Below are 13981 nucleotides of genomic sequence, written 5' to 3'. Positions count from 1 at the left end.
AACCCCTGTAATTGGATTTTTTGTTACTTATATATGAAAGAAATTACACAACCGACGTAAATGAAAGACACTGAATGAATTATTGAGATTTGAATATTGATACATGGATATATATGTAACTTCTAAGTCACATGCGGCGTTGCAGAGAATGTAGAGGTTTAGAAACTAGATAAAAGTCTAGTCAAGAGCAATGTACTCTGACGAGCGTGTGAAAGTTACGCGAGATGCATCGCCGCCGGCGTGTTTTGGCCATTATATTTATGCCAGGTGCAACGGTATCTATGTAGCGATTATCGTCATTCGCTGGGAGTGCGTTGCACGTGTACCGCGCCAAGAGAAACAGCTGGCTCAGAATATTTTCCCCAATTTACGATGAAACCACGTGCGTTGCACGTTGCCTTCACGTATATCACTCGTTCTTTGAGGCGTGTTCTATATACAGTTTCCCAATAAAATTCCGCGTTTTCAGCATACTCGTGCCACGAGCAGAAGAATTTTGATGAGGGGCGAGAGAGAGAGGAAGAGAGACAGAGAGAGTATATATGAAGGATTTATAACTTCAAAAATTCCTCCGCTATTATAGCGCTGAAATTTATTTTGCTCGTGGAATCTGTGTAGGTACCTTTGAGAAGAAAAAAAAGGCAATCGGCATAAAACCGGTAATGTAAAGCGATTAAAATTTTTATCTCTTTTCTGGTTCTCCGAGCGAAGATAACGCGAGCGCGAATATTGATTCGTTAATGAATAATGTAAACATGCTAAACAGGAAGTATCCTTCGTTCACGGTGCCAACGGAAATTCCGCGACAAATTCGAGAATCTGAAATATTACGGAACAACACTTGAATTTCAGCGAAACACCAGTTATTTCGGTTGTTTGCGAGATCTAGCACGACGAAAAGGGTGGCGAAAGAAGGATATTATGAAATCGCGTGTGTTTACCGCTACGTGACGCATAACGTTGAGGATAACGAATCGCTCTGCGTTTCTTCATACATAATATCGTACCCGTGAACTCCACCGTAATCATCCGTAAATGAAGTTTGAATTACACGCGATCACAGTCGTTCGCGAATGTCGCTGGGTAACAACGTGCGCGCAATATATATTGTAAGGTGCAGTGTTTGCAAGTCTGCGGTGTTGAACATGAACTTCGTCTGTCAGTTGCATCAACCTTGATGAAGTAACTCCTATAATTAGAAAACGGTGAGCGATCGAAAGGAACATCGGGTTACAAATCAATTAACGGGCATCGATTAATTTGTATGCATTCTGATAAATCAGACCTGCGTCCCATTTACAATGTAAACTGTCTGTAAATTAATGACTCAAAATGATAACTAAATAATTATTTATTGAATCTCTCAAGTTCCATAAACATTCTAAATAGTCCTTCCAATTGTATAATATAATGCATGAGATATTTTACCGTTTATTTTTTAAAATAACTGTTGACTATCAAAGTTTAAAAAGTAGATTATTTAACAGTGATTATAAAGTAACTATTATATAACGAAAAATGCATTGATTACTTTTTGGCATATTTGCATGACTTCTGCTCATGTATATAATTATTCTTATTATCTAGAATTACACTCATTCTTGCGAAGATCTGTTTTTCCAGTAGGTACGACGTTAGTATTTTCTTACAAGTGTTCAGCAGTGAATAAGTAATTTTTTATACGGTTGCAATTACTATAGACATTCTTACTTCCAGCGAATGTCTGCTGTAATGTGTCGATACATATAGCGGCCTTCCACATGTTCTTGCATTAATATTTTCTTTTTTTAATTTCAGTTCTGTGTCGTATGTATTGTAAGTCGAGCGTGTGTGGAGCAACGTAACTTCGACCATGGTGGAAGGCGGAAAGAATAGCATGCAGAACGGTCTGCTCAGTAATGGGATTAATGGGTGAGTTCTTGAAATTGCATATTTTTCTCTTATATTTTACTACTTATATACTTTCTGAACGTATAACTTCTGAACATAGTTCGTAAGTTAAATAAGAAATAAAAATAATCCCTCAAGCTTCATATCAGCGACGCGATCTAAATTACAATAAATTACGGCTAATAATGTATATTATAGTATAATAAGGGAATTCAGGAAACGGCGCATTTACGAAAAGAATTTTCAAAATTTTGCAGCCCATGAGGACAATGCAATGCACTCACTTATAACGCTATTAAAACAACGCTGCAATATTGTTTTGTCATTATCGTGTTTGGCAGCGTTAATTCAGTGTTATCAGAATACCCTCGCTCATCCATATGCTCGATAATGTTTTCATTTCCTTTTAACTAAACTATATATTTTCGCATTTATGACGTTTTGGTATTCTAATCGCGTAATTACGTAATTCCTAAGATATTTCTAAAAAGAAAACTATCCAGTGGACTTTGTTGTTCGAGTACTTTGGAATTACCAATTTTTAATCATCGCAACTGATTGCAGAATTAAGAAAAGAAAATTTAAATAACAATTTAAGAAGTTATACGCTTTTGGCGTATGTATCAATTAAATATAACAAAATTATTAATTTAACACATCGAAATAACGCACATTCGTTAAACCAGTTGAAAATAGTGAAACACAGTTACATTAATTAATCAATTAATTAATCTGATATATAATGATATACCGGTAATATCTTGTTCTACCTCAAATTGAAAGCAGTTCGAACCTCACTGATACATTTAGCATTGTATACAAAATTTTTATGATACCCCTTAATCTTGGCTAAAGAGTTATGATTTTCATGCGATACAATCGATATCGTTAATCATCGATAAATCATTCCGTCTGATGATAGACGTGAACAGACTCTCAAGATATTCGGAATTTGAACTTTGTCGCCTCCGGCAATCTACTTAAGCCTTCAACCTGAAGTCTCAGGTTGCCAGGAATCGTTTCATATGTCTGCTATCGAATAATAATTATTAGATAACGAGTCTTGATACGTTTTTGGGGATGTTGGTGTTGGTAATGGATGATAGTGATGGAGAGGAGTGTATGTTTTTGGATGTATGATGGTAAGTGGAGGATACGTCCCCAAAAATACCATGCGACTCTCTGCGAGTCGCGATGGTGCCACTCCACTATATGCCCGTCTAACTCGTCGTCCGATGAGATTGTCGGTGACAGTGTCGATCGGGGCAATGGATGTTGTTACCGAATTTGTTTATATATTAATGTCGGCGCGGACGAGCGCTCGCGAGAAAATGTGGCTAATGTGTTGCCGTCTCGATAGGGGCGCGCGCGACCACCACACGTTCTTTTTGCTGTATTAGAGTAACTTCGTTCTACTTTGCGCGCGCGTTCTGCGAATACGTTCTAAATTACGCGGTGATTTAGAACGTGATAAAAAGCTACAATGTCATTTTCGTAGACAAGCGTTGACGGTAAAAAAAAGTTATGTTTCGACGATGTAGTGTCTTGATGAGTATTAGAAAAAATTTTCTTCGCAGATTTTCTTGATTTCGATCTTTGATGCCAGGCCCTACACTTGAACGTGTTAGGAATGTGTTACGAAATTTAAATTGCTATGCTTATCGCGGCCGTGAGAAAAATTAACTGACAGTATGTGTTACGTTCTAATCTTGAAAACTTCAGCGTTTGTATCATTGACGCTTAGGGAACGATGAAGTGTCGCTAATGCTGCACGGTAGAGGACTTCGCACCTACTTGATACTTTGTTCCTTCTTATTATCAATTGTAGCGCATTGATCTTCGAACGAATACTAAGAGATATTATCAAGGTTTCTACGCAAGAGCTCGGAATTTATTAAAAAAAAAAAAACTTACGAACAGGCAAATAACGCGAGTATTTATCGTGATGTAAAATTAAATGTTACGCTTATATAATAGGTGCAGTATCGTGTACAGTCCCCCCCCTCAAAATAATATATTTTTCTCATTGCAATGAATTAAAATAAAATCTACGTTGGTTCCGGGCCTACGCATCAGTTTCCTTTTATATTTTCAGTGAATCGACGATAAAATAATAACGTAATCACGAAGCGATGTAATGACTCGCTTTATATTTCGGTAAAATAAGTTTCTGTCTGCCGTATTCATTTAACGGCATTCTTGAGACAGCATTCTCGCACGTCAGAACCAGTTGACTCTAGAACATCAGCGCCGAAGAACCATTTTCGATTGGCATTCGCAATCCTTCTTCTGAGGAGAAAAAAACGACAAGAATTTTCCCTTTTTTTCGCCATCATGCAAACCGGTTTATACTTAGATCAATGTGAGCACACACAGACAGTTTTCTTAACGAGATGTAGCTCGGCTCTGGCGAATCATTAAGGATGATTTTTTTGACATATATTTATGCGCAGCACAACATGCGATTTGCCAGCGTTGATTTACATAATTGCAATGACCTAGACAATGGGAACGCGTGCTTGACACGTGTGAAGAATCTCGCATTCATCTTACGATACTTTGTCTCAAATTGTTATCGCGATTTCTCATTTTTCCACGCGTTTTATCTGACCCGACTAAAGTCCACTTTCTATCTTCAATACTAACACGCGCGATCTTTAGGCGGTTTACGAAAACAGTTGTGAAAAATGTAAATTAAAATTATCGCCAATTAAACGTGCCACGAGCGCTCCATTTTTTTTTCTTTCTCTTTTAACAGTTTTGTGATTATCTTCTTACGTCACGAGAGAGCGATTTATCTGCACTTATTCGCCGAAATAATAAGTGAAATCCGTCCCGTTAACGTTTAGATACGCCGTATATGGGCGACGCTATTATCGTTTTAATTAACCCGCCAATGTCGCGATACGGGGGAACAAAGAGCGCGATGATTCCACGGTCGAGTAACTGCGCCAGCAAAATTTCTACCATTTCCTTACGGCTGCGTTACACTGTTATCACGCCCATTGGTGTTTCGTTCGAGCGGACTTTGCGCTTCTCTTTTTTACTCTACGAGTGACACTCGCTTTGGTCGCGGCAGCGTGCGCGTGAATCACTCGCAAAACGATTCTATCGATCGATAATCCACCGTGACGGAAATGTATTTTTCTGAAAATATATAATCTCTAAAGAGACTCGCTCGTACTCGAACCGTACATTCGTTCGCTAAGATGTTTGCTTATTTCATCATCAAGATTTGCGATCCATGTGTCGCGATCCTTATAAAAGTACGAAATTTTTCCGCTACATTTGATAAATCAGTTGAGAAAGAGGAGTGTTAGCAATTGGAAACATCCGGAGTAGTCAACGAGTTAATATAAACTTTTTTCTGTTTGTCGATAAATTGCGCTTATAATAAATTATTTATTCCATTCGCATGAATTCATAAATTTTTCATCATATATAATTATTAATAATTTCCATATTGCAACGTGATAACGTCTGATATCTCGCTTCTACATCATTTTTATCGCTTTTGTTTTTGTTTAGAATATTTTATTCAAGGCTGTTTTTTCTAATCGTGTAATTAAGTGATATATTATGATGTAATTGCACAGACCGCATCTTGTAATAATGGAAACGCATGCTTTGAGCGAAACATTTTTAATTGCTGCTGCATGCACGCTAGCTAAGGCTAAATGTTTTGATTCTTTCCGTGTCTTAGAAAATATTTTGCCGCAAGATTTATTTAGAATGAGATTTTACTCCACAAACTCGCGGAAAAACGAGAATACAGCCTCTAAACTATTCTAAATTATTCAAAATAATTATTTAATCCATATTTATTAGAATTAAATAATTCTGATAAATAAATTTCTCAGCATATGATATTAATCATATTCGCATTTAATGACATATAATTGCGGTAAAATTACACTGCAATTAATGGCACTTATCAGCTTTATCAGAGCATTTATACGACAAAATAGCTCTTCTGAAACTGTTATGCAACCTACAGTTCTGTACTGCCGCTTTTCAGGAAACGCGAAGGAAATTACACTTTGTCTACGTTTCTAATTCCAATTATTTAATTTTCTTCACGGATTTTGTAATCCTTCGTGCTTTTCCGCGTATAATTCTATTCTAAGGTTTCCAGCACAAAAAAATAATCATCGGCAAAAGAGTCACGTTCACGACAGCGTGGCAGCGTGCTCAGCATTTCCGCTATTATGACACACTTTTAAATTTATCGAATTAAAGATCAAAACTTGTCGTCCATAGTTTCATGGTTCTTTTCCTTTGAAATAAAAATCTCATCTTCGCGCAAACCCGCGCGAACCGAAATAAAAAAATGATTGCACTTCGTGTGACTGTATATAATACTTGAGGAAACAAGTAAGAGATTATCTCATAATTCTTATTGCGTGATGAGCTGTTATTAGTTACGTAAACGCGAGAGACCAATAAAAGTATACGATGGAATTGTATGCGATTGGCGACATAATATTTTATCGGAAGCTTTTTACTCGTTTCAATTTGTGAATATTTCGAGTATAAGAATATTTGAGAATAAAAAAAAGTGGCCCGTTCCGCGATATATGGCTGCATCTTACGCATTCAAGCCACTTTGTATTGCACGCGCGCATATACAATGACGTTAAACGGAAAGAACGCACGACAGTTTGACATGCGTCACCGAATTGCCTGACGGCGTCTTTCGGCAAGGCACCACTTCTAAAATGATACGTAAATGTATGCGCATTTTACGCTCGCGATCAGATTTTAGCTTCGCGTTTTGTCGGCCAATTTGATAACCTTTAAAATGCTCAAGTGCGAGTACAATCGTGTAATCGTCGTAGTGATTTAAGAGGAAATTATTTCTTCTTCATTTTTCGATATTATTTTTTCTTTGTTTCTTTTTTATCATTTAGGAAAAAAACTGTTATGCTTTATTATATGTTTCGCTGATTTGTTTATCCGTTTATTTTCCTTATTTGTTTTTTAAACGTAGGATATATTTTTGGATATTATGAGGATATTTTTAAAAAGCAACATTGTTTTTACGGTTTGTATTTAATATATATGAATTCAAATTTTTGTTCTCTCAATGTCTGAAGTATATGCATATTTTCCGATTTCGATACATTCTCTTCATTGTTAGTTTTCATTTTGCATGATTCTGCACGAGCGCAGTAACAAAATGTGGCGAAATACAGCCACAAATATGCCGAAATTTCGGTCTGTAGTAATATGACCTCAGGCGAATTATAGCCGATCAAACGCGCAAAAAATACAAGTTACATTTAATGAGTGGAAACGCTTATTCGTGACGTATAAAGCAGAATTTTGCTGTCGAACCGCGTTCGATTTGCGAACGCGTCTCAATGCTTGACCGTTCAGTCTTCCGGTGATTGTATATTCATGCGAAGTACACACAGGTTTCAATTGACGTCAAACGAGTCTACTTCGTCGAATTGTATGGCTGATATCTTATTTTAATCTGATAGGAGATGCAGAAAAGTGATTATAGAGAGATTTTTGTGAAAAAAATTGTCCTTCATGATTATTATTAACACATTATGACATTATTGCGCACTGAAGTGGCAAGAGTTTCAACAACTACAGTAATAATGATTTAAAGGTATTGAAGAACAAAGAATCGTGATAATCGTAATTAATCCGTCGTGGTCTTTATAGATTCCTATTAAATCATTACGCACTTACGTCAATCGATTAATAGCGAGCCTTTAACGGCGCGGCGCTACAATGGCCGCTCTACATCTCTTCTGCATTATGAATGAGTATATATGACGTGCAAACTAATTCCACACGTAGCTGTTAGGAAATTTTCTTCCAGAATGTAGTCTCGTCAAAATTACGAATAGTTATATGGGGCTTCAATGAGATTCAACTCTGTTACTGTCGCAATTATGATACGTTACTTTTGATGCCTCAGCTCGTTAATATTCCAGTAAAAGCCTGAAATAAAGAATGCCTTCAGGCGGCATACTTCATTGAAATTAAAAAAAGTAAAATAAAAAAATTTCCGACCGCGCATTTTTTACTAATGTGGTAGCGCGCACGTCCAGTCTGTAATGTTGTACGCGTGCATAGCCTCGAACGATGTTAATTAACCGTCTTCGACGATAAGCTCGCTTATGAAACATCGATACAGGTACACGTGGATATAGTGCTGTTTCAGCAGCAATGGCTTGCGTAATGCATTATCAATCGGTATATTCCAGATGGTTGACTGCAAATAAAATCGAGAAGGGTCATCGCTGGCATTCGCATTATTGCTGAGCGTGTAACATAGTGTGTAACATACAAATCCACATGACAAATCCTGATTCTAAACGGCGAAAAATCGAAAACTTTGAGTTTGGGACAACTAAGCTCTTTCATGACGCGCTACAACCAACTATATCCTTGACTAATGTATTTACGTCTTGTACTCCATTTTAGTGCACTCTTCGCAGTCTATTTATGTCTTCTAATTCGAAATAGGGATAAAGTTAGGAGTCTCGTTTTCTGTTTCCTCCTCTCTAAAAGTTGAAGAGTGCATGAAATATCACTCAAAATGAGTGAAAGTGTAATGAAAAGTGAAAATTGAGCCCGTGCCCTTCGAGTGATTCGCCACTTTTTGAGAAAGAGTAAAATTGCGTTCTATAAGTTGCAATAAAATTGCACTCCATTTGAGTGAAAGGGCACTCTTTTCCAGTGCAGTAGATCAATGTTCATAGAAGTGAATTATGTCACAATTTTGAGTGGGAAATTTCACTCTGTTTGAATCATAAATCAGTCGATCTTTAGTGCATCGTCATTCACCATAGCTTCAGAGTGAGATCATATCATTCCGGTAGAGTAGCTGCCTTAAAAATTTGAGTGAAAAATTTACTCCTACCTTATGAGTGCCCACATTTACTCAAATTCGAGTAACAACCCTCTCTTTCTGAGTGACTATCGCAATCACTCTAATATACTAGTGACGAAACAACTCTATGAGATTTAGAGAGTCTGTTTCTTTTTCTGCGAACCATCGCGATGGATAAACATCTTTGTCTCTGAAGCCATTTACGCGAGTTTCCACGGTGGCAATTCAAGATACGATCCATTTACGCCCTGCTCATTAAGAACGCAATATATTGTGATCCAGTCCTAAAACTGACGGCAAGTGATTAAAATAACTGTTATATTTAATTTTATTTTAAATTCACTACGTCTTAGACAACACGTATGTCCAATTAGGACATAAGACGTCTTCAAGGCGTCTTATGATGATATAACATCTAAAAGACGTCTAAAAGACAATGTCCCGATTTGGGATATTATATTCACTGGGATACAGCATGGATGGTGTTCCTTATCCGAGCACGATTCGTTAACGCGGTGAGAGATCGTTGGATTTTCGACGGAAGTCACATCCGCCTATATATAGCTTTCTAATTTTCCACCGCGATAACAAATTACGAAAAGATTGTGATAAGATCAAAGAGGATGGCTGACCTCCCGCGGCGCGGATATTACCAACATTACGTTAGTCATCGCCTTCTGCGCAGACTTTGATCTGTCGATATAGCGTTTGTTCCCATCATGTGCAACACTGTGAATGCCTTCTTCCTTGATCGGCACGGAATGGAAAAAGGGAAGGAAGGCCAGGGGAGCGAGACAAAAGGGACGTCACGGTGGCGGTCAACGGCGACGGACTTGCAGTAGACTCGTGCTTTTTAGCTCAGTTGGTCTCGAGTCGTCGCGTCGGCAAGCGGCAAGTGCATCGCGAGGAACAAGGTGCGAAGACACGAAGCGCGCCGCTCCTCTCACTCTGTTACCCCACCGGATCCTTCCTGCCGCGGGCTTTGTTATCGGAGCGCATCCGGTGGGATTCTAAAAGCCGCGGTGAGTCGCGCACGCTCGGGAGTGCACCGCGACACGTGCAGCCGTGCGGATCGAGTGCGTCGCGTCGTCGTGTCTTATCATCCTTGGTGTTGTCCACACATTTGTACTACTCGCGATCGTTTTGGGTCAAACTCCGGAGATGCGCCTCGTTATATCTCAGGGCTAGGCTTCGACGTCCGCGGAGAGATTTCTCCAACGACGAAGATTTCTCAACGGCACACCGCCAAGTCGGACAATGTAAGAGAATCAGTGCATCAAAATTATTCTCTTCTTTTCTCTTTTCCACGGAAGAGTATCTCATAAAGAGACATTCTCCATCCTGTGATTTTTGTCGTCAAGAAATGGAGTTTTCTTGAAATGATTTGCTGGAGTAGTACTAGTATTACTTCGTAAGAAAGATAGATTAATTTTCTAAACGTTTCCACGAAGGTTGATTTGTGTGTAGTTCCCGGGAGAACCGGATGGTCTTTCCTGTTTCGCGGTGTTATCACAACACGATACGACGGCTCAAGTGTTTCTTACTGCATGAGTAAATATTTGGAAGGAATAAAGTTAAAGAAAAATTTTTAGCTTTGTGTGTGAGGCATGCGGGTAAATCGTAATCAACATCATAAAAAAAATATTAGCGCTTGATATGCGATGGCGATCAAAAATTGCTCGCGCTGTTTTATAAAACACTAATTTACAACAAGGTCAATTCTAGACCTTGTTTATTCCTCATTTTGTTTTATATAGATTTTTATGGCATAATCTTTCTGCGTGTAATCGATGTTCCATGTTATAATTATATTGAAATTACAGTTAAATTGCATTTTTTTAATAAGTACTCTAGTAGTTTAAGTAGTTTGATGGAATAAATCTTTAATAATTCGTTAAAGTAACGTAAATTGCATAGTTAGTAGCCGCAATCGCATTAATTTTATGTCTCGTATGGTTGTACTGCGGTGAAACGGCCAATTACAGTCATACTTCTGTTTGAAAAATAATGAAATAAATTATACAAATATATATACAAATGACAGTTTTTCGATTATCGTGTGTCTTTGTATACTTATAATTTCTTTCTACCATAAACATGGTTTTTTGCAATCTTTCGTGAATGGGGTAAATCATCGTAAAACAGGATTTAAAACCTTGACGCCTTGGTTGAGTTGAAAGAAGCGCAATATTTCTTACGGAAAAGAGATTTGCAAACTTAAGTAAATTTCAAATAAGTTCTCGCTCCAGAAGTAACTCATAGTACGGATATAAATTATTCTCTTTCCCCTCGAAACAAAACGCTATCCCTAACATGGTCGGTTTGCGGAGTGCATTGCATCATGTGGGCGCACGATATTGCAGGTTGTGAAAAATAAATCGCCGATTACGGAATATTTTCGCGTGTTACCCGCGCGAAGGTGATTCATCGATCTCTAAACGTTGCGAATACGCGCGCGGATCAGGACGAAAGTACGAAGAACAATCTCGCTGAAAGATGAAGCATGAGGGAAATTGCTCGACGGCGGAGGACTGCAATGGAATTTTGTTGCAAACTAGAAAGAGTTCGGCGGTGCGACTGCAGATCGTGCCGGCGCAGCCGAAAACGATCACGCATCTGCCGAAGAGGCCGCCGGTCGACTTGGCATTCACCGATCTCACGTATAAAGTTCGAGAAGGCCGCAAAAGCAGTAAGTACACTTTTATTCCTACTTAATGTCGATTTGATCTCAATACGCGGTTGAATAACGTACACGTCCTTCAATGCCTTTTTGCCAATAATTAAGTCGTACATCGAATAATTTTCGTCAATAATTAAGACCGACGCGTTTTCACTTTTGATTCAGGTAAGGTGGATTAATACATATGGCGATATATTACAAAAGAATTGAGTGTTGTAAAAAAGAGAAAATCGATATCGCTTAACTTTTACTAAATTGCCGTAACATCTCACAATATTTCCAAATGCGTTTCGCATGTTCGTGCGTTTTTACAATCTAACGCGCAGCACCAAGGGGCGTCTCATGGTGTTATCATATCTACCTTTGACACGATCTGGGGATCATGTATCTTTTTCCCTAGGACGGAAACGTGAAAAGTGAAAAGTTTGTCTCTTTCTATTCAACAGCAATAGAGAGAGATAGTTACAACTTGATGAAACTTTTTACTTTTCACGTTTCCGCTCTAGGGAAAAAGTTACATGATCGCTCCCCTGAACTTAAGCTTCACGTTGCAAATAGTTACATAATTTTTTAACAGACGACACACGCAACGTTAATGCGATGCCAATTAGCGTGCAATTTTTTTTCTTTACAAACATTCGAAGAATCAAGATGACTTTTCATTCCGTTCCTCGCACGTATTAGAATCATAAACTATAATATTAATTCACCTACAACTCTTAGTATTCTACACGTGTGAAATGTCAGAACCGATTTCACACTTGTTAGATATCGCCAAGTTGTATAAAAAATTTTTAATTAACTGTTGTATATTCTATCAGTGTTGCAGTTTAACGAATGTTCTTTATCTAAATATCATCTGAGACTTTCATAATCCAACATGCGCGCGGTCGGCATACCTCAGGTTTACAGTAATTGGATAAGGTTTAATTGGGCAAGCCGATACCATGGAACTTCAGTTAAAAATTCGCGATATAACTTGGTTGGAGGTAGAAAGACAAGCCAACGCGAACGGTCAGAGCGTAACGTAGCATTAATACCCAACCGATTAGGCATTAGCCGGACATGATAATACATTATTATAGTTGAATACGATGTAGTGTCATAGAAAAAAAGTCGAGAAACTGTAAAAAGATTGTTTCGCAAATCATACCGCATGTGAACGTGCCGCGCCCTTGAACTGCATTCCACGTGTTACATTATACGAATTCAGCATGACGAGTTTCTTTCTAAAAAGCACTCGCCTGATCTCTGGTCTATGTAATTACCATAATTGCTTAATAAACATACATAACTTATGGAAATCGGATAGCTTCCTATTGAACACCCAGGAACACTCATGTTCCTCGCAAATATCACACATTATCATACATTATCTACTTCCACGTAATAATTTGATTTACGTTATTTGTTTAATTACGTAAAGTCCGCGATGATCCTATATTTTTACACATGATACGCTGAAACTTGCATACAGACTGCAGATGTAAGCAAATAAATGTAAAACAAGGAGTTGTCACAAGTTGTTTTTCAAAAAAGCATGCAAAAGTGTTCAATGTCAAATTAAATTACTTTATTACGGTATTTTATTTTTATAAAAGGCAAAATTAAAATTTAAAATGTAACTTCCTGCTAGAGTTATTAATGAAGTCTGATAAATGTCGAAATTGTAATTTATTGATATCATTACTTCGCATGTTTTATTGTAGCGCATGGGATGTTCGAACATAATGATTCACTATTGGGTCATTATAATTAGAAACGCAGAAGGGAGCTTTATCTCTAGCAGCTCGAATGTTACTAATAATGAGCGACAATCAGTCTTCCCATGCAATAAATTATATTTTTATTATTATAATTTATGACGCGTATATAAAAATGATTCACTATATTTTATTGTACTGGAAATATCTCAGTTAGCAAGCATACGTCAAAATGACGCACAGTATTGCGCAGCGCCCGATTTCATAGACAAAAACCGGCATTTGAAATGTATTCGAGATATCCACCTAAAATTTTACATATATATGTATATTACATACGGAAAATAATGTTTTGTTTAGTCAGTGACCAAATTTGAAACGATAAAAACATCGAAAGGCAAAGGGTATATTATAATTGCGGGAAAAGTCGTATGCTTATTACTATTATTATTGTATATTTATTTTTATTATTAACAAATATAAGTAATATGTAACATTATTATAACACTATTATTATATAATTGTGTAATATTTTACATTATTAACACACAACGAAAAATAATTTTTGCAGTAATTACATTTCTGTCTCAAAAAATGTTTTGTTTATCAATTTGTGGTGAGTTCAAGAGTGCAAGAACTTCAGGAGACAAAGGAGAATTCTTCTTCGAAGGCAATTTTCTTAGTAATTGCCTTCGAAGAAGAATTCTTCTTTATCTCCTGAAGTTCTTGCACTCTTGAACTCACCACAAATTGATAAACAAAACATTTTTGAGACAGAAATGTAATTACTGCGAAAATTATTTTTTGTTATGTGTTAATAATGTAAAATATTACATAATCATATAATAATGTTAT

The 13981-nt window shown here is 37.3% G+C and overlaps 1 protein-coding gene across 2 annotated transcripts in view; it reads left to right on the top strand.

The window, feature by feature from the left end:
- LOC139821111 (ATP-binding cassette sub-family G member 4) overlaps positions 1 to 13981 on the top strand; it is a 40524-nt gene that overhangs the window by 1467 nt on the left and 25076 nt on the right. Inside the window, exons 2-3 of one of the 2 annotated variants that reach the window (XM_071791882.1) lie at positions 1798 to 1911; positions 11302 to 11432. In XM_071791882.1, coding sequence (XP_071647983.1) covers positions 1853 to 1911; positions 11302 to 11432 — 190 coding nt within the window. In that variant the 5' untranslated portion in view covers positions 1798 to 1852. Of the gene's footprint in view, positions 1 to 1797; positions 1912 to 9692; positions 10003 to 11106; positions 11433 to 13981 lie in introns of those variants that run through there. The other variant, XM_071791881.1, reaches the window with a different exon arrangement.

The sequence above is a fragment of the Temnothorax longispinosus genome, chromosome 10 (genome assembly GCF_030848805.1).
Source record: "Temnothorax longispinosus isolate EJ_2023e chromosome 10, Tlon_JGU_v1, whole genome shotgun sequence".
Classification (NCBI taxonomy): Eukaryota; Metazoa; Arthropoda; class Insecta; order Hymenoptera; family Formicidae; genus Temnothorax; species Temnothorax longispinosus.
Note: the sequence above shows the minus strand (reverse complement) of the source record. Positions and strands in the feature narration are given on the sequence as shown.